This window comes from Coregonus lavaretus (assembly GCF_964263955.1).
Source record: "Coregonus lavaretus genome assembly, chromosome: 15".
NCBI lineage: Eukaryota > Metazoa > Chordata > Actinopteri > Salmoniformes > Salmonidae > Coregonus > Coregonus lavaretus.
The window spans coordinates 46149115-46170272 of record NC_140002.1 but is presented as its reverse complement, the minus strand read 5'-3'; the positions used below and the strand labels follow the sequence as shown (position 1 = coordinate 46170272).

At 41.5% G+C, this 21158-nt stretch overlaps 1 protein-coding gene across 22 annotated transcripts in view; it reads right to left on the bottom strand.

Annotated features, from left to right (window-relative positions):
• LOC311142908 (upstream stimulatory factor 1-like) overlaps positions 1–18956 on the bottom strand; it is a 33647-nt gene extending 14691 nt beyond the window's left edge. For 3 of the 22 annotated variants that reach the window (XM_084178628.1, XM_084178632.1, XM_084178635.1), the window contains exon 1: positions 4639–5562. Coding sequence is in view for 14 of the 22 variants with exons in the window: in XM_084178635.1 (XP_084034761.1) it covers positions 4639–4670 (32 nt within the window). In the remaining 8 variants the exon portion in view is untranslated. Of the gene's footprint in view, positions 1–4638; positions 5564–10045; positions 11329–15264; positions 18313–18841 lie in introns of those variants that run through there. The other 19 variants (XM_084178641.1, XM_084178633.1, XM_084178637.1 and 16 more) reach the window with 16 other exon arrangements.
• Positions 18957–21158: the final 2202 nt, after the last annotated feature.

The following is a 21158-nucleotide window of genomic DNA, read 5'->3' as shown; positions in this document are numbered from 1 at the left end:
AATGGAGATTTAAAGCTATCCCTGGATTCCATTTTAATTATATCAAGCATTTCTTGTCCCCAGTAAATTCTGGGACCTCTTGTGAGGATTTCCCCCCCCCATGGTTGGTACTGTTAAAAATCCCTTAGCCACCTCTTCTATATTATAAGTCAATTTAACAAGTAATTCTAAATAGCTTCACACAACACGGGGCGGCAGGTAGCCTAGTGGTTAAGAGCATTGTGCCAGCAACCGAAAGGTCGCCGGTTCCAATCCCCGAGCCGACTAGGTGAAAAACCTGCCGATGTGCCCTTGAGCAAGGCACCCAACCCCAATTGTTCCTGTAAGTCGCTCTGGATAAGAGCGTCTGCTAAATGACTCAAATGTAATGTAAAAGAACAACACCTCATAAGGAGTGCCCAGCAGGAGTCCAATTCCTATCATAAAACATACATACAAACATTCAGACACTCCCAATCTCTCCCAGGGGGAAAAAGTTCTTCTTCACCCTGAGTGAGATTGTTGTTCCCATAAGGGTTTCTTCATTGTGTTGTCAGGATTGGTTCTCGCTGCTCAAATCAGCTCTTACTTCAGACATTGGTCTGGAAGGAGTGGGGGCTGGTGTGCAGTGTGTTAGATGGTGCCAGGGTGCTCCTGATTTACCTCTGACCTGGACTGAGTGTGAAGTAACCTCCTTCACTTCGTACGGTCCAGTCCACCTGGGTTCCAGCCACTTTCTTTTGTGGACTTTCACCCTCACCCAGTCTCCCATTTTTTACCTTCAGTGGTGGCGTGTTACCCGTCAGCTCCCCCTCCTGGGCCTTCTACACCTGAGAAGAGAGTGCTGCAGAAAATTCCGTCAATTTCATCACATATTCAATCATTCCTATCTGTTGTACATCAAGGGCGGGCATAAGACCTCCCTCCCTTGGTGGACCTTGCATTTCTCTCCCTTACATTATCTCATGAGGAGAGAGATGGGTCCCTGCCCCTGGTGATGCTCTCATAGCCATCAAAACCAGTGGCAGGGCTTCAACCCATGTCAATTTTGTCCCTGCACAAACCTTATTCAGTTTCATAAGTCTCACTCATTTACCACTGTTCACTTTAACTACATCCTTCACCGAACAAATATTCGAGCTTTTGGATGAGGCTTATACACTTTAAGACTATCGAAATCCTATATATTTTATTTTTATTTAATTTTTACTAGGAATGTTCATCATTAAACAATATCCATTAAACAATTGACATTTACACATCCGACCCTATTGGTACATGGAGCGTTTGTCATTAAGTAATACACATTAATCAGTTGACATTTACACATCCGACCCTATTGGTACATGGAGCGTTTGTCATTAAGTAATACACATTTCTATCTCTCCTAGCCACACAGTTCCCCCCCCCGGTTCCTGAAACCCTAGGTCAAATTCACTCAATTCCACAGATTGGTGTTCGGTCTCATAAGTCTCACTATAACTTCCACTGCCAATTAGAATACAATACCTTAAAAAATTTAGGTTACCAGAGCGTCCTAAAACATAGTCTCAGTTCAACTGCCACCCTTCACACAACCTTGTACTTATGTGAAGTCACAGAAGCAACTGGATCCCTATCAAAGGATTTTCTTTAGACAACTCAATCACTAGGAAAGACTTAATCTCAGCTTAATTGTACCTTTCACACAACCATTTATATGGAACGTTTTAAGTGTGAAATCACAGAGATAACTGGCATCCCCGGGAATTTAATACCTCTGGTCAATTTTCGGTGATTCTCCCCCACCTAATGTCTAGAACTCTGCCACAGTTAAACTTCTACCTCCTCGCAACCTATAGGGTAGGACCTCCCCTAATAGGATTTATGCAAAAGGTCTCAGTTCAAACTGGGTCCCTTTAGGAATCTAGTTGTGGGTCAAATCTTATCCACCAATGCGTCAATCCGTAGTTCGACACATTCTGGATACGTTTATCTTTATTTAGCATAGGAGATTCCTTAGTATAAAACACAGCACCACTCCCGCTCTATCCTGTATTTTTGACTATCTTGGTGCACTTAGCCCGTCACTGGCCGAAACCAGCAATGTATTCTTGGCGCTGACTCAGACTTATCTCTGATGTCCCACCCTCGTACACAAAGAATGTTCAATACTTTTTTCTTAGGAATTATTTTGCAAAAGGTATTATTGCTTTTCAATTATTCGAATTATTATATATTTTCCCAAAGGGTATCAGAACCGCCCTTTTGGAACAATACATTAACAAACCCGAGCGCTCCCAAAACAATCATCAATTTAATCCCAGGAATTATTTTGCAAAAGTTATTATTGTCTTTCAGGTACTCGAGCTATTATATACTTTCCCAAAAGGTATCAGAATCGCCCTTTTGGAAGAATACATTAACAAACCCAAGCGCTCCTAAAATAATTATCAATTTAATTTTGGGAATTATTTAGCAAAAGTTATTATTGTTTTTCAGTTATTCGAGTTATTATATATTTTCCCAAAAGGTATCAGAATCGCCCTTTTGGAAGAATATATTAGCAAACTCGAGCGCTCCTAAAATAATTACCAATTTAATTCTGGGAATTATTTTGCAAAAGTTATTATTGTTTTTCAGTTATTCGAGTTATTATATATTTTCCCAAAAGGTATCAGAATCGCCCTTTTGGAACAATATATTAACAAACTCGAGCGCTTCCAAAATAATTATCAATCTAATTTTAGGAACTAAGGAAATACCAACTCCACAAGAGGGAAAAAGTTCAAGTCAGCTTTTAGCGCAGCGGCTACATAACAGGCAAAATAGGACTCGGCGGTCCTCTTAAAAGTTATCAACTAGTTAGTCTCATGAAACGGCCAATCTTACACAACATTCAGGTTATCATTTCAACAATTACATTTTTTATTACATATCAGCATCAACACACGAATTCAGTTTGAGTTCCTCACAGTACATATAGTTGAGTGCCACGTCAACCAAATTGCCCGACTATCTGAACTTGTATTTTTTTTTAATTCTTTTTGATTCTCCTCATAGGAGACTTCCAGCAGTTTAAACCATTCAACTGGCGTCTAGTCGGGAGAACCTTTTCTGGACTTGGATTCTCACGGAATTCTCTCAACCCGACTATCTGAATCTTGGATTCTCACGGAATTCTATCAACCCGACTATCTGAATCTTGGATTCTCACGGAATTCTCTCAACCCGACTATCTGAATCTTTTTATCAAGTCACCAGATCCTTCTCTTGTGGATCAAATAAAATGGTCCATCGCTTGTGGGCCAAAACTGTAATAGGCTTCTCACTAGAAAGCCACAATTCAACAGTAAATAAAAGTCGGTCCGTCTCTTGTGAACCCCTGTAACTAGACTGAACACTAGACAGTCACATTTCAACAGGAAAAAGACTAAAAAATTCAGATATCTTTACATATGTGCCTTTGAGTCATAATAGATATGTTATAAATGTCACAGTAATCCATACTCACGCCCAGTACTACTGATCGAAATTTGGGTTTATCCTACAATACAATATGCAGATTTTGTTTTAACAGGTTCTGCTTACCTTTGTATTGACGGCCGTCTAGATCAGTTTCCTGAGGCGAGCTGGATTCCCGGCTGCTCCTGCGGACAGGTCACCCGTCCTTTCAGATCCGTCTCTTACTTGTCTCCTGTCTCTATCAACTTTTATGGACCGAATTCAGAGTTTAGAAAACCATCCTCTGCTACCAAGTTTGTTGATAAAACAAGTTTACTGGAGAACGGAGACCAAGTAGAGACTTTCGGACAAGGTGGATGATTGTATAATATAAGGCAGTTTATTCAGAGGTAAAGATATCTGAAAATAGCGTGCACGGACGCGTCTCGTCAACCTCTTAGGGAGATATCTGAGAGCGCGCCCCTAACCATTGTGTGCTGACATTTTATACAATAAAATAAAGTAGGTTGATTCTAGTAGTTCCGATCTCCCCATTGGTCCAGATGAGTTGGTCGAGGTCATCTCCATTTCATTGGCTCTGAGTCAGGTTCTCCGTCTCCGGCCTAAGAGAAGGGGTTTTTTGTGTGTGTGTGCTTAACAATGCTGATGTGTGTGTATGTGTGTGTATGTGTGTGTATGTGTGTGAGTGTGTGTATGTGTGTAAGTGTGTGTGTATGTGTGTGTGTATGTGTGTGTATGTGTGTGTGTGTCCTCAGGAGATATCTCGTGAGTTTTGGGAGGACTTGAGAGACTTATGGCCTGGGTTTTGCTCATAGCCACCTGCTGATAAGGCAGACAGGATACAGTCTTTGTGCATTGTATTAAGTCCCAAGGCCCCCAACACAAGATGGGTTATGCACAAGATTTTTAGTCAGACCAAGCTTTAACATAATATATTTACCACTACAGTGTGCAATGCCAATATGTCCTAGCTACGATACCAACTCAAATTCAATCCGAAACCTCAACCACTGCACTGTATCCAGGGCTCGAAAATGGTTAGCTAGCTAACGTTAGCAATGTAAACAAGGCAAATGTGCTAGTTAGCTTGCAAACAACCAATCGGCACAAGAAATCGTTAGAAAAGCAAGGGATAATCTCCCCAAATCACGAGCTCATCATACAGAAACATTTAATGCGTATTTAACTAAATTAATCAATTGAAGCCAAACTAACCCACAAATATTGTAGTGCAGCCAGTCCACCATCCACAAGACAAAGATTATCTATTATATTGACAAGATAGTCGAGTCCTCAAAGATGGAAGCTCTGTACCGAAGATTTTTTACAACTAACCCAAGACAAACCACAGCTTGTCGTTTCCAATAAAGAGCAATAGTAATGGCGTCTTTTAGTAGACACTAACCCCGTCATGGTTCGTTGGACAAAGCCTATGGGAAAATGAATGGAGTTTTTGGACACAGGCATAGGATAACTTTTTGTTCTATGAGATAATCTTCATCAGCTAACATCACTTTTTGTGAATTTAGATGCAGTTATGAAATAAAAAAATCACAAAGGCTAAATAATTCAAAAAGGTCATGTTAACTAACTAATATTATCTCATAGAGCAAAGATCTCCTAAGACCTTATTTTCGGCATTTAGCCCAAAACCGTATTCTTTCCCCAATAATTTTCGACATAGGAGTGGCTGAATAAAACAGAGGTAACTCATTTCCGGGTTTTATAAAATCAAATCAAAATTTATTTGTCACATACACGTGTTTAGCAGATGAAATTGTGGGTGTAGAAAAATGCTTGTGCTTCTAGCTCCGACAGTACAGTAATATCTAACAAGTAATATCTAACAATTTCACAACATATACCCAATACACACAAATCTAAGTCAGGAATGAATTAAGAATGTATACATATACGGACGAGCGAAATCAGAGCGGCATGGACTAAGATACAGTAGAATAGTATAGAATACAGTATATACATACAGTGGGGAAAACATTTATTTAGTCAGCCACCAATTGTGCAAGTTCTCCCACTTAAAAAGATGAGAGAGGCCTGTAATTTTCATCATATGTACACGTCAACTATGACAGACAAATTGAGATTTTTTTTCTCCAGAAAATCACATTGTAGGATTTTTTATGAATTTATTTGCAAATTATGGTGGAAAATAAGTATTTGGTCACCTACAAACAAGCAAGATTTCTGGCTCTCACAGACCTGTAACTTCTTCTTTAAGAGGCTCCTCTGTCCTCCACTCGTTACCTGTATTAATGGCACCTGTTTGAACTTGTTATCAGTATAAAAGACACCTGTCCACAACCTCAAACAGTCACACTCCAAACTCCACTATGGCCAAGACCAAAGAGCTGTCAAAGGACACCAGAAACAAAATTGTAGACCTGCACCAGGCTGGGAAGACTGAATCTGCAATAGGTAAGCAGCTTAGTTTGAAGAAATCAACTGTGGGAGCAAATATTAGGAAATGGAAGACATACAAGACCACTGATAATCTCCCTCGATCTGGGGCTCCACGCAAGATCTCACCCCGTGGGGTCAAAATGATCACAAGAACGGTGAGCAAAAATCCCAGAAACACACGGGGGGACCTAGTGAATGACCTGCAGAGAGCTGGGACCAAAGTAACAAAGCCTACCATCAGTAACACACTACGCCGCCAGGGACTCAAATCCTGCAGTGCCAGACGTGTCCCCCTGCTTAAGCCAGTACATGTCCAGGCCTGTCTGAAGTTTGCTAGAGTGCATTTGGATGATCCAGAAGAGGATTGAGAGAATGTCATATGGTCAGATGAAACCAAAATAGAACTTTTTGGTAAAAACTCAACTCGTCGTGTTTGGAGGACAAAGAATGCTGAGTTGCATCCAAAGAACACCATACCTACTGTGAAGCATGGGGGTGTAAACATCATGCTTTGGGGCTGTTTTTCTGCAAAGGGACCAGGACGACTGATCCGTGTAAAGGAAAGAATGAATGGGGCCATGTATCGTGAGATTTTGAGTGAAAACCTCCTTCCATCAGCAAGGGCATTGAAGATGAAACGTGGCTGGGTCTTTCAGCATGACAATGATCCCAAACACACCGCCCGGGCAACGAAGGAGTGGCTTCGTAAGAAGCATTTCAAGGTCCTGGAGTGGCCTAGCCAGTCTCCAGATCTCAACCCCATAGAAAATCTTTGGAGGGAGTTGAAAGTCCGTGTTGCCCAGCGACAGCCCCAAAACATCACCACTCTAGATGAGATCTGCATGGAGGAATGGGCCAAAATACCAGCAACAGTGTGTGAAAACCTTGTGAAGACTTACAGAAAACGTTTGACCTGTGTCATTGCCAACAATGGGTATATAACAAAGTATTGAGAAACTTTTGTTATTAACCAAATACCTATATTTTTTTTCGTCAGTTGACGTGTACCTATGATGAAAATTACAGGCCTCTCTAATCTTTTTAAGTGGGAGAACTTGCACAATTGGTGGCTGACTAAATACTTTTTATATATTTTTGAAACATATTTTCAAAAAATAATGGTTTTCTATCAATTAGTATATTTGAGTTTAACCACAATATTTGTTCTGTCGTTTCTGGAGGATTAAATTGAAATTGCAACCAATTTTCTATGCTTGTTTTTAGAAATAATGATATTTGGGAGATGATTTCCTTTTCAAATAACTGAACATGAGAGGTTGTAATCTGAATAAAGGGAAAAGGCCATTCTTGTTTATTGGAGTGAGATAATTTATTTCATTTGGGATACATATTCCGAGTATTCAACCTTCCCAAGTTCTCTCACGTCACCCCCCTCCTCCGCACACTCCACTGGCTTCCAGTTGAAGCTCGCATCCGCTACAAGACCATGGTGCTTGCCTATGGAGCAGTGAGGGGAACGGCACCTCTGTACCTTCGGGCTCTGATCAGTCCCTACACCCAAACGAGGGCATTGCGTTCATCCACCTCTGGCCTGCTGGCTCCCCTTCCTCTGCGGAAGCATAGTTCCCGCTCAGCCCAGTCAAAACTGTTCGCTGCTCTGGCACCCCAATGGTGGAACAAGCTCCCTCACGACGCCAGGACAGCGGAGTCACTCACCACCTTCCGGAGACATTTGAAACCCCACCTCTTTAAGGAATACCTGGGATAGGATAAAGTAATCCTTCTACCCCCCCCCCCCCCAAAAAAAAAAAAAAATGGTAAAGTGATTATCCCACTGGCTATAGGGTGAACGCACCAATTGGTAAGTCGCTCTGGATAAGAGCGTCTGCTAAATGACGTAAATGTGCCCTTGAGCAAGGCACTTAACCCTAATTGCTCCTGTAAGTCGCTCTGGATAAGAGCGTCTGCTAAATGACTAAAATGTAAATGTAAAATGTATACCCACATCACCATCAGACCATGTTATTGGTAAAGTACATGGTAATGTAAACATTTTATTTTTTAGTGATCCAATACGTAATATAGTACATTCATCATAATTTGGTTGTAATCTAGCGAGGTTAGAAAATGTATCTAGATCCTCTATGAGGCTGTGGAGGGATTCAAGTTGTGGAGTTAAAAGAAAACATGAATCATCAGTGTACAATGACACCTTTGTTTTTAAACCCTGGATTTCTAATCCCTTGATATTATTGTTGGATCTGATTTTAATAGCTAACATTTCAATATATATGCCGATAGTGGACAACCTCATTTCACTGCTCTTGATAGTTTAAAACTTTCTGAGAAATAGCCATTATTTACTATTTTACCTATGCTCCGAAATGATAGATAGAAATAAGATTAAGCATTATAATAACTATCAAATGATCTATGTACTGTCTCCCACCCCTCACGTACGTCTACGTTTTGGGTGCGCAAGTCAGTACCTATACATTATTCCCCTTATTACTAGATCCAATCTCTAGTAATCGATTACACGCACATAAAATTCATCATATTTTCATATCAACCACACCATTCGCATTTCTAATGATTCTTTATTGCAACAAATCAGTTTATCATAATCTACTCGCAGCGGAACAACAACTTTAACTACCCAGACCCTGCCCCTCAGTCATAAAATCCTCCCAGAATCTTATAGACTGATCACTACTCACGAACCTAACATCCCGCTCTCAATACCATCCCGCAATATTCTATGAGAAGCAGTGTTGTACGGAATCCCAAGATATCATTATATCAAAAGCTTATTATCCAAACGTATATCAAATTATCATACACACCTCTATATCTTATCATTCAAACTTCAGATTGCGACTCATTTTCCAAATTTATACCACTCTCATATCACATTCACACAATGTTGTTCTCAAACACGCTTAATCACTATTTGTATAACCTGCAGGAATATTTTCTTCTATAAAAGAGCCCAAATTTGGAATGTTAACCCTATCACATTCATCATTTTACTATGATCAATTTTACCATAATCCTAAATCACTTCTAAATTTCCAAATATAATGTCCAAAACATACCCTAAAAGATTGTCCGAAATACAATGTGTAGACGTCATACAACCACATCGGTACACATGACCTGTTCCTCCAACAGGATTTATTTTACCCCTCCTGGTATCGTGAATTTCCCACACTCAGTTTATCAATGAATATCCACATACCATTTATTCTTCTCTTCCTAATGCGAGATTGGGCACGCCCTTTCTCCACCAGACATAGAAACTTCAAGCAACCTCAAATATATTCCCTCTCCTAACACTTCCTCAACACAGAAAAGGCTATTATTTGCAGTATTTCTTGTTGTTTTCTGATCACCCGCACAGATGAGCAGCCACTCGTGCTTAAATGAATCAGACAGAATGACCAGCAGGACAAACAAATGAATCAGACGAATTGAACAAATACATCAGATGAACAATCAAATGAATTCGACAGATTGAATGCATGAATTGAGTCAGACCAGTGGACCAAGATGAAAGAGCTGCTTTCGCAAATCCAAGCAAGTCCAACAAACCAGTCTTGTACAAAACGAGTCAGACAAAACAATCGAATCAAACAAATTGATCAAGCTGACCAAATGAGCAACCTGAATGAGATAGGTGAGACATACAACTTAATCACAATTTAATGAATCACAGCCGCTCAAGCAAACCATTTACCCGCACGAGATGAGCAGACCTACTCTATTTAACACTTTCTGTATATTTTGAAGCCCTTGTGGCTATTTCACAACCGTTCACCTACTCTGGATGACCAGCGCTACTTCCAATTTATGGTGTCACCTACTCAGGATGACCTAATTCTTTACCTGATTGGCCCTGTCTAATTATTGCATCACCACCACAGGATGATGCACCACCTACCCGATCAGCCTCTAACAATGAAATCCACATTAGAGCGGTAACCGTAGGCACCTATTCACGTACTGGCTAGCCACCTGCCCGTTCAGCCCTCTGGAGTGCTAACCTTAGCTCTCCAAAGCGGTATCCACAGGATTTAGTCTTATTTACAATTATCAACACTATTCAACAATCAATAACATTGCATGCATGCTTATTTCTCATTCCCTTAATACTGGAGAGACCCCCCCGTACCTGACCCTCAGAATCAGCTTGAGCGAATCACACAATTTCTATGTTAAAAGTAAGAACGTCGCTTACCTCTATTAACAGTGGCCACTGTATTTTTGTGTGTGACTCGTCCAGCCTCTCTCCGATGGCGCAGTACCCCTGTGGTCTCTGTTTCCAGTCCCTGTTCGTGGTCGCCAATTATGTTGTAGAAATGTTATCACTATACTTATTCAAAATCAAAGTTCTTCCAGAGTTTTTGTAGAATCAAGATAGACTTTATTACACAACGCAACAAAAGCCGAGCTGATCTGCAGAGCAACTAAATTCCCAACACTCGGCCCTCAGTTTATATACAATTTCCATTCCTGCTCGTTTTACATACTCTTTAGCTTAAAACCCCCCCAGTTCCAGTTTCTCCACTATTGTTTCCAAACTTTCATATTTTGACTGCTCAGCCCACTCTCTTTATTTATGATAGTGGTGAAATCTGACTTCTACTCCTATATATATATATTCAGTTTGAAAACAATAGTGGCCAAACCAAGCTTTCTCATGTAAAAAATAACAGAGCCATCTCCTGGCTCTGCTCTGTTTATTCCAAAACATATCAATCAATACTTAAATATGGTTTAAACATGGCAGATCCATAACCCATTCTCAACCATATACATTTAAGACATTCCTAATGCATTGCCTCATACATAACAGTATAATCAATCAAGAACCATGTCCTGACTCTGGCTCAGACTCCCTCCCTGTGTACCACACGGTACCACACTCCGTATCCACTTAGTCGTACTGCTTGTCTTTATAATTAACTATGTTTTAGTCTTTATAGTCTAGAAAGATTTACTATGTTTAACCTATGGTCTTGACCTTGTGTACCACTCGGTACCATGGCTCTGTATGGTCTAATGAAAAATATCCAATACTGCCACCACAACCAAAATGTTCTGTGACTTACATTCCATCCCTACAGTACAGTTAATAACCATTGCTATAAACACAAAAAATCTAATCTTACTGAAGCATATACAGTATCACTTGTTGGCTTATCCCGCTGTACTGGTCCAGATCTACCACTCACACCATTCCTCTCAGGATTCTTCCACCATTGACCCATCTTCCTCTACTTTCTTCAGTGCCTCAGCATATGACTTCTTCTGCACTACTCTAACCCTGGTAACCTCAACCTGCCTCTCTGTCAGTGGACATTTCTGATCCCCAGCCCCATGGGCACCCCTACAATTAACAGATAGCGCTTATTTTCCCTAGTGCTACACAAACCTTTGTCTCATGCAGGGGCGGTGTGTTCAATAGGGCGATATGGGCGACGCACTGCCAAACGGGAAAAGGAAGGGATTTTTTTTCTAATCAATTATATCACGGCAACAGTAGTTATCAGTGTTGTAATCTAGACGTCTGATCTGCCACAGTGCCACACTGCCACTAAATGTCCAATCAGGCTAAAGTCGTGCTTCAAATGCCCCCCCCCCCCTTTTGGGGCGATTTCAGTCAGGTTGAAAATCGCCCAGAAGTCTGTCATAGACTCCCATGTAAAATCTATTTTTTTCAAATTTCAGAGCTTTCAATACAATCTCTATGGGTTTCTGAGGGCTTGCACTTACGCGCTTTCGTCATACGTAACATAACCATGAACGTAACTAAGAAAAGAGCGGGTAGCAGCGTCTCTGTTGCGACCTGCAGTGTGTGTGACGTTTGGTGTGGCGTTATCTTATGTTTTTAATCTTATGTTTTTAATTTGTACACTTAGTGGCGTTATTTTATGTTTTTAATTTGTACACTTAGTTTACAAACATTCTGCCGACCATGGATTTCCAGTGGTGGGGTCACGGTGTTGGACTGATCTTGTTGATCGTGTACATACCCGCTACGAACGGACTAAATAATGAAAACGCTGCTGGCAGCGGAATCCAATACAGCAGGGAGTTTTTACTACAATGCAACTCAAATACGAACGCGATGGATATCCCAATGGCCCATCTAATACCTGATTGTCTGCGAGTGGATTACAAACCCAAATGCAAACGTGGAAAACGCGGGGGAATCAGACAACGACTTAAAAAAAATTAAGAACAAACTTCCCTTACCCACCACCTTGCTGATTAATGCCCAGTCACTGAGGGGGAAAGCGGATGAGTTGTCAGCGAATCTGCGCTTCCAACACGAATATCGGGAGGCCTGTTTGCTGGCATTTACTGAGACTTGGCTGGATGACAGAGTCCCGGACAGAGAAGTGGAGCCGGCCGGCGGGGGCGTCTGCCTGCTTGTCAGCGACCAGTGGTGTAAATCGATCCTGGTAAGAGAGCGACTCTGTACCCCCGACATTGAACTGCTTTCTGTGTCACTGCGACCTTACTATCTGCCCCGTGAGTTCCCCCAATTGTTTGTTACCGTTGTGTACATTCAACCAAAAGCTAATATAACAAAGGCATCAGAGATTATTTATAATCTGTCACAGAAACTGGAATCCATCTCCCCCGACGCACCCAAATTTATTTTAGGGGATTTTAACAACTGTACCTTGCACAAAGTCTTGCGCACATACCATCAGTATGTGAAATGTCACACTAGGAAAAATAGGACTCTTGATTTGTGCTATGGGACAATACCAAAGGCGTTCTCTGCCACCACCAGACCTCCTCTGGGGACATCAGACCACAATGTGGTCTACCTCAGGCCAATTTACTGTCGCCTCCTGGAGAGGGAGAAACCCACAGTTAAAACTGTCCAGATCTGGAATGACAACAGTATCACTTGGGGTGTTTTGACTGTACAATGTGGGAGGTATTTGAGGACAGCAGCTCTGATCTGGATGAACTCACAGAGGTTATTTCAGACTATGTAAACTTCTGTGTTGAGTCAGTTGTGCCTACTAAGACCTGTAAAATCTTCCCTAACAACAAGCCTTGGGTATCAAAACATCTAAAATCACTACTTGATAGGAAGAAGGCAGTTTATGCTGGGGGTGATAGACAGGCTTTAAGAGATGTACAACGTGAGATAAAAAGACAGATACTGGTGGACAAGTTTTGCGGAGTGTTTGAGTTAGCTTTGCGAGGCAAAGATGAAACTGAGGGCTCCACCAACCCTGGTAAGCCAACACTTTTGAGATCAGTCAATAAATGCTTCTGGTATTGACTTATATGCTGCCCCTGTCTTCATGTTGTTGCTGGACATATCTTTTTTAAAATGTGTGTAGGTCACCTAAATCATCAGAAAAATTGCCCCCCCTGAGAATTTTTTCAGGAGCCGCCACTGGTCTCATGCCCTTCTGCACACTTCTCACACCTAGGAACCTCCCTCCAACACACTGCTGCCACATGCCCATAAGCTTGACACCTCTCCCTGACCGAGTCTGTAATACCTACATGTTTCAAGCATACCACCATAGTCTCTGTGCCCAAGAAAGCGAAGGTAACCTGCCTAAATGACTACCGCTCCGTAGCACTCACGTCGGTAGCCATGAAGTGCTTTGAAAGGCTGGGCATGACTCACATCAACACCATCATCCCGGAAACCCTAGACCCACTAATTTGCATACTGCCCCAACAGATCCACAGATGACGCAATCTCAATCGCACTCCACAGTGCCCTTTCCCACCTGGACAAAAGGAACACCTAAGTGAGAATACCGTTCATTGACTATAGCTCAGCGTTCAACACCATAGTGCCTACAAAGCTCATCACTAAGCTAAGGACCCTGGGACTAAACACCTCCCTCTGCAACTGGATCCTGGACTTCCTGATGGGCCGCCCCCAGGTGGTAAGGGTAGGTAACAACACATCTGCCACGCTGATCCTCAACACGGGGGCCCCTCAGGTGTGCGTGCTTAATCCCCTCCTGCACTCTATGTTCACCCACAACTGCATGGCCAAGGACGACTCCAACACCATCATTAAGTTTGCTGACGACACAACAGTGGTAGGCCTGATCACTGACAACGATGAGACAGCCTATAGGGAGGTCAGAGACCTGGCAGTGTGGTGCCAGGACAACAACCTCTCCCTCAACATGAGCAAGACAAAGGAGATGATTGTGGACTACAGGAAAAGGAGGGCCGAACACGGCCTCATTCACATCACCAGGGCTGTAGTGGAGTGGGTCGAGACTTTGAAGTTCCTTGGTGTCCATATCACTAACAAACTATCATATGGTCCAAACACACCAAGAAAGTCGTGAAGAGGGCACGACAACACCTTTTCCCCCTCAGGAGACTGAAAAGATTTGGCATGGGCCCCCAGATCCTCAAAAACAGCTGCAGCATCGAGAGCATCCTGACCGGTTGCATCACCGCCTGGTATGGCAACAACTCGGCATCCGACGTAAGGCGGTACATCACTGGGTCCAAGCTTCCTGCCATCCAGGACCTATGTACTAGGTGTGTCAGAGGAAGGCCCAAAAAATGGTCAAAGACTCCAGTCACCCAAGTCATAGACTGTTCTCTCTGCTACCACACGGCAAGCGGTACCGGTGCACCAAGTCTAGGTCCAAAAGGCTCCTTAACAGCTTCTACCCCCAAGCCATAAGACTGCTGAACAATTAATCAAATGGCCACCGAACAATTAATCAAATGGCCACCTGGACTATTTGCATTGACCCCCCCCCCCCCCCTTGTTTGTTTTTACACTGCTGCTACTCGCTGTTTATTATCTATCTATCACTTCACCCCTACCTACATGTACAAATTACCTCGACTAACCTGTACCCCCACACATTGACTCGGTACCGGTTACCCCTGAATACAGCCTCATTATTGTTATTTTATTGTGTTATTTTTTTACTTTAGTATATTTACTAAAAATGTACTATGTTCTTACAACTGCATTGTTGGTTAAGGGCTTGTAAGTAAGCATTTCACGGTAAGGTCTACACCTGTGTATTCGGCGCATGTGACAAATAGAATTTGATTTGAATTGATTTGTTACAACGTAACGTATTCGGCACAAAAGCTTGTACGGGATAACTGATTTATCCAAACATCACTTTGTCGGGCAAAGAATCAACCTCAAAACTCCAAAGAACAGACAACGACTTCTGTTTCTCCACTCACGCCACCCTGTCTGTGTCGCACCAAACGTCGAGCATCACAAAAACCGTGAATCTTCCCCTTCAATTGGTTCACTTTCACATTTACCCCTACACCAGTAATCACTCCTTTCAATGGCACCCTTTTCTTGAGAGCAAAACAATTTACATATCTTGTCCGCAGTCGTTTGACGCAGAGCTCCTGCTCCCTCTGACCTACAGAAACACAAACAATTATCACAAGACCACTTCGGGTTACCTTCACCGATTCCACAGCACCCAACTCCGTTTTCACCCACCCTGAAACCACAAATGGATCAGCCAAAAGGCAAGGGTCCACTTTTTCGTTTGATATCTGGTACTGACCTCGAACCAAGTAGCCCTTTCTGGCTACTGGCTATAGTCATGCTAGCTAGTGGAAGTTAGTTAGTCCCTCATGCTAGCTAGTAGTAGCTAGCTAGTGGAAGTAAGTTAACGTTAGTCCCTCAACCTGCTGTAGTGGCCTGGCAAGAGGTACCTGCTGCAGAAAGGGGAAATTTCTACATTACTTTCTGTAGCTAACTTAGCTAGATCTTCTGTCTGGCTGGTGCTTATTGACTGAGTAGGCTAATAATTAACTGCAGTTACTGCCGGGGCAGTTCCGTTAGTTCTCTTATATACTGCTTACACAGACAAGTTATATTTGCATGATTTACATTATTCATTATTCATCATTAACGTTTGGTTCCTGCATGTGACCGACCAATACCTCACGAGGCTTCTTCTCTCCAAGCTGAGACCTTGAAACTGAGATATCCCTTTTGGTTCTCAGAATAATGTTCTGGGCGTACTGCCAATTGGTCTGAGGAGGAGGTCACAGTCACCTGCACGAACCAAGATAGAGGGAGTGGAGATGCTGTGTACAATTTCAATGCTATCTCTTCAGACAACAACATTTTCCCTCACATTCCCTGCTTTTATCACTATGTGATAATTATCGTTACATTTTAAGATAAGCATAAGATTATAGCTTCTATTAAAGGAGGTTCTATCAAAATGCATCATTATAAGTAAACAAAATCAATGCATAAAACCACAGACACTTTCAAACCCTTCATTCTGGGTTGTACAATCCAACTAGTAACTGATTGTTATTCCATAGCCCTTACTTATAAAACCATTGCAGTAGAATATTTTAACTTAAGATCTTTGCTTCATACAGTTACACATATGCTTCATTACACAATTTCATTCATGGATTCTGGCAATGACATTTCAGCTGACAATTTTGGACAAGCCTAAATCAATTACAGGCACGGTTGACCACCCCTCTCCTTCCCGGCACTTATTATTCTGCCATTTCTTCATTTTCTTCTTCAGATAGCTTTCAGTTCATCCTCCCAATGGTACATGTTCAAAGTGGGTGGCCCTTGATAATGTCCCGATCTGGGGAATAATCTGATTTTCCAAGCAGACGAATCTCTCACCTGAGCCTCCACCACCATCCTTTACAGTCCATTATGTATTGTCCATTTTCGGACCAGTACACCAGCAGCATGAGAGAAGTTTGGACGGGATCTCTCTCCATGCTCACTCCACGTGGACTCATGCCACACTCCTGAGAGAAAAGGCAGTTGATAGCTTTGACTGGATGCTGAACACAGGTTGCTGGCTCGGACAGGGCCATAGTGAACGCCATTGTCACCATTACTTCAGCTGGTTAGAGGGGGTGAGGCTCACACTGTTCTCGGTTGAATTATCACTTCCATGCAACTAGATATCATCTGTGGTCACCTTCGCCATAACCTCGAGAGAGGACAGACCTGAACAACAGTTTAGTTTAGGGCATTTCTGATTCAGGAAACTATTCACTGTGACAAATTATTACTACTACCAATATTCTTAACACAAATGTCAAAGAGAATAACAACACACGGTTGAAACCATTTTTGCAATTTGGCTTATACTCCCCCATCATATCGGCAACCTCACCGCAGAGTTACAGGGTCAGGGAGTCAGAGGACTAATCCTTAAGGAGAAATCCCGACCATCCAGCAGACCCAATCTGGTGAGATTTGTATTGAAGCAAGACAAAAACAACACAAACAAAAAAACAACAGCAATACACTTCTTCATATAGAACACCTTATCCTTTACCCAATCTGGCTGTAAGGTGACCTGCTTTGGTCCACATGGCATAGTCTCAGCACTGTCTGGTAACAATCCACAAACCCAACAATCTGATACGTTCTGTAGTACAGAGACTTACTAGCTATTTGTAAGAAATAAGTGTTTGACCCGAGTAACTGTCAACCATTACCAACATATATGTTGTCCTTTTACAGGCAGGCATGTGAACAAAATCTATTTGCATATTTACCAAAGGGCCCCAGGGGACTGGTAATTCCCCCTTTGGACACGTGACTCACATTGTGATTCATGCATCCCCCCCCAAAAAAACTATACTGCCGGTTAAATAAAAATAAACTAATCAGAATAACAAATACAATTAGAATTACAACCATTGATAACTCCATAAGGAAATAATTATATCCCATAAGGTAATTCAAGGAATAGTAAAATAGACTAGAGACAGGTTTCCCTCATTCAGGGGCAGCGCTCTCGCTCTCTCTTTCTCGTGGTCCGAATCACACATAGGACTATTGATCAATTATAAACTTCTACCTAATTATCAGTGTTTACATATTACATTTAAATCTCACCCAATGTCTCTAGCCTTTCTAGTGAGGGTGATCCCACCAGAAAGTCAGAACAGAGATCAGAGGTCATTCAACCCCATTAAGTGAGTGTTTCTTTCCCTTTTCTTTCCCTGTACTTCAGACTCGTTATTTAAAGATATTTCAAACATTTCGTGTACCAGGTTTACATGGGGTTTTTCAGTACATTTCTTATCAAGAGAATTAACATGTGTGCAACCAAAACTCAGACAATAGATACTTCAGAAAATGTCATTTGTGTCCCCTTTAAGGTGCATCTTTTCCAACACGTGAAGAACTCACTAAAACCAAATAAAAAGACCCCACACAATAAATCAAACACGGTATTAACACCACTAACAAATATTCATAACAGGTGGGTTGTGTGTGGGTGCTGGCGTGTATATAGTAAAAATTGTAGGGTAAAAACAAACAAAATGGCCAGGCCTTACATAATTTGTGAGCTCCCTTAACAGCCGGATCCGAGTACCTTTACACAGTCTCACAAACTGCTCTCCTAAGGCACCTACCTCAGAAAGCCTTTCAAAGGGAGAGATACAGAATCATTGGTAAACTCATCAGAAAACGTGGTAGTGGACATTCCATCAGTCCTGGAAGAAAGAAAATAAACATGTACTTAGATTTTACTATGCTACATGTTAATCTTAATCGAGCTTAGTGCATCTTAGGCAGGAAGTCTTGACAAAACCATGTGTATACAGAATCATACTTCAGACACATCAGATGATACAGTGCCCCGTTAAGCGGAATAAGCACCTTCTAAAGTAAACAATCCCAGAGCCCCTTTCTTGTAATCTTATCATTTTGACCGGTTGCATTGACATTTGTTCTGTACTGACTGTCCCTGTGACATCAACTAGTCAAAATATGAAATCTGTTGTTTAACAAATCTACTAGGTCCTTCAAAAAGTTGGTGCTGGCTTATCAGCTTGATATACGGTACTAAAAACATTTACTTGGATCTACTTCAATATTGGACACAGTTCCACGTAATAGAAATAGATTATTGTTTTAGATGACATTACCTTCTTACCTAAATCACTGGTATTACCCAAACTATAGAATTGAGTTATAATAATTGGAAATTGTCAAAAATGTATCTTATTCAATTATTCATACCTCTGTCCCAAATGTCCCACTGTGTTCTTTACAGCCTGTTTGAGTTCAGTGAGTACCACTCACTTTCACTGGCGGCTTATCTATTTGTCCACAGGAAGCTTATCTTTAAACCCAACAACAGATGGCAGCCTCTAATATAATCAGTCCCAAGGCTCAATCCCTCTGTTTGTCATGTGACCTTGTATTGAAACATTTACCTAATCAAATTACTAAGATCTTGTATTATTCGAGTACTATCTGAAAGCCACTAATACTACCATTCACTTTGTTACTTTCACTAGTCTCCATACCTGTTTTCTTCAACTAGGACCCTTTCTTCCCAATAGGAAGACCCTCTCAATCACTACTGCTAATACACATGGATCACTCTCAAACAATGTTCTGCTTTTACCCCTATTGTAAGGTTTAAAAACAAAACAAAATAAACTTTATCCTTATTAGAAGGCATTGTTTTAATTTTAGTCTACCCTAACAATGTTACTCTTTATATTTATTACCAATTTCTGCTGGATATTCACTTTCTGCTTCACACTTATTAAATGTATATTATTTTAAGAATAACATGTAATGCGCCGAATTGATAAAATACACTGGCCAATTCTGAAGGGAAGAGATAAACTTTGGAGGGAGCTTCCTTTTTAAAGCAGCTCTCGAGACTAGAGTTTCTTTCTGGGATCAACATGTATTATTACTGGGCTAGCCCTGCCTATCAGTCCACTGTAGATGGAGTGCTCTGTCCATAATAAGTCTGGCACCTGAGACAGGATAGACTGGGAAACAGAGCCAGTTTCAGACTCAGTCTCGGGGAGTGGTTCAATTTTGCCTACTCACGAATCGGTTTATTACTTCATCATTTGGGATATCAACGAAAACTCCATCGAGAGTACAATACATTGTAGCCTTAAGTTTAGATAACAAGCCCTCTACATGTTCAACATTCATTGGTTCTATTTAACAGGGCATGGGTTTTATAAAAAAATGTATTACCGGGGTGGAGGAAATCCCATAAGCGTTTATAGTTTTATTGGTTAGGGGTAAGTCAGGTCCCGTACTTTTACCAAAAGTGGATATGTGCCAATCTTTGTCTGAGACTTTATTTCCCAGACCCTTTAGACAGTCATACAATGCTTTAACCTTATATTTATCAAATGATCCATAAAGGGACCACTCTGAAAATTTCTCAGAATACTTTTTACACCACTTACGTACGTCTACGTGTGGGTATGCAAGTTGTATATTGTTATTATTTTTTCCATTGTTACTTTATCAAATCTCTAGTAACCCATTCATACAGCATATTCGGTAATATTACTCTCTCCTTTCATATCTTCACATCACACAGAATCCCTATATAACGTTATAAATCAACTTAGGTATTCACATCCACACCACCAGCAACGATCACAGCGCAGCCAGCCCGAGAGGTACACTATCATGTTCTTGAGGAAATCTCAGTAGTCCCAGACTACAGTAGTCCCAGACTACAGTGGTCCCAGACTACATAGACAATTCCCAGAAATGCCTATAGACAGCTGTCGGTGGGGGTTCTCTGAACAGCCCTTACCCATCTCAGCTGTTACCCTCTCAAACTTTTCAATGGCTTCTCCTGTCAGTGCTCACTACCTGCAGATCGACGGGCGGTGGTAGACAGAACCCCTAGATAACGTTTAAAAAACTCAGCTCACACAGAACTGGTTGGGGTAACCTCCCAGAGACTATGGTACATTTCTAGTCCCAGACTAGAGTGGTCCCAGACCACATAGACGTCATTTCATTTAGTTTAATGTTTAGTTTTATTGTTTTTTATATATTTTTTAACAATCTTAACACAAATTCATTTAAATTGACTTACTGAAATCAGTTGCCATGTCCCTCAATGATGTGTCTCCTCCTGGGCAGCTCGCAGTAAGGGTCTGGGCGGGTCCTCGTCGTCTTTTGGTCAGACAGGAATTTCCCTCACGCTTCATAAAATGTGTCACCGGTTTTCCTCGCAGACCCTCACTGGAAAGCTCCGCAGGCAGAATCAATTATCCTGTTCGTTGACGCCAAATTATCGTGGAAATTACCACCAGGGACTCAAAGTCAAACTTAAATGAATCGTTCTTTATTATCAGCAAGCTGGAGAGGTTCCAACAAACTTAATGCACCATAGTACACGTCTGTCGGATGATATGCCGGGGCAGTCCCGTTAGTTCTCTGATATACTGCTTACAAGTTATATTTGCATGATTTACATTATTCATTATTTATAATTAATTCATCATTAACGTTTGGTTCCTGCATGTGACCGACCAATACCTCATGAAGCTTCTTCTCT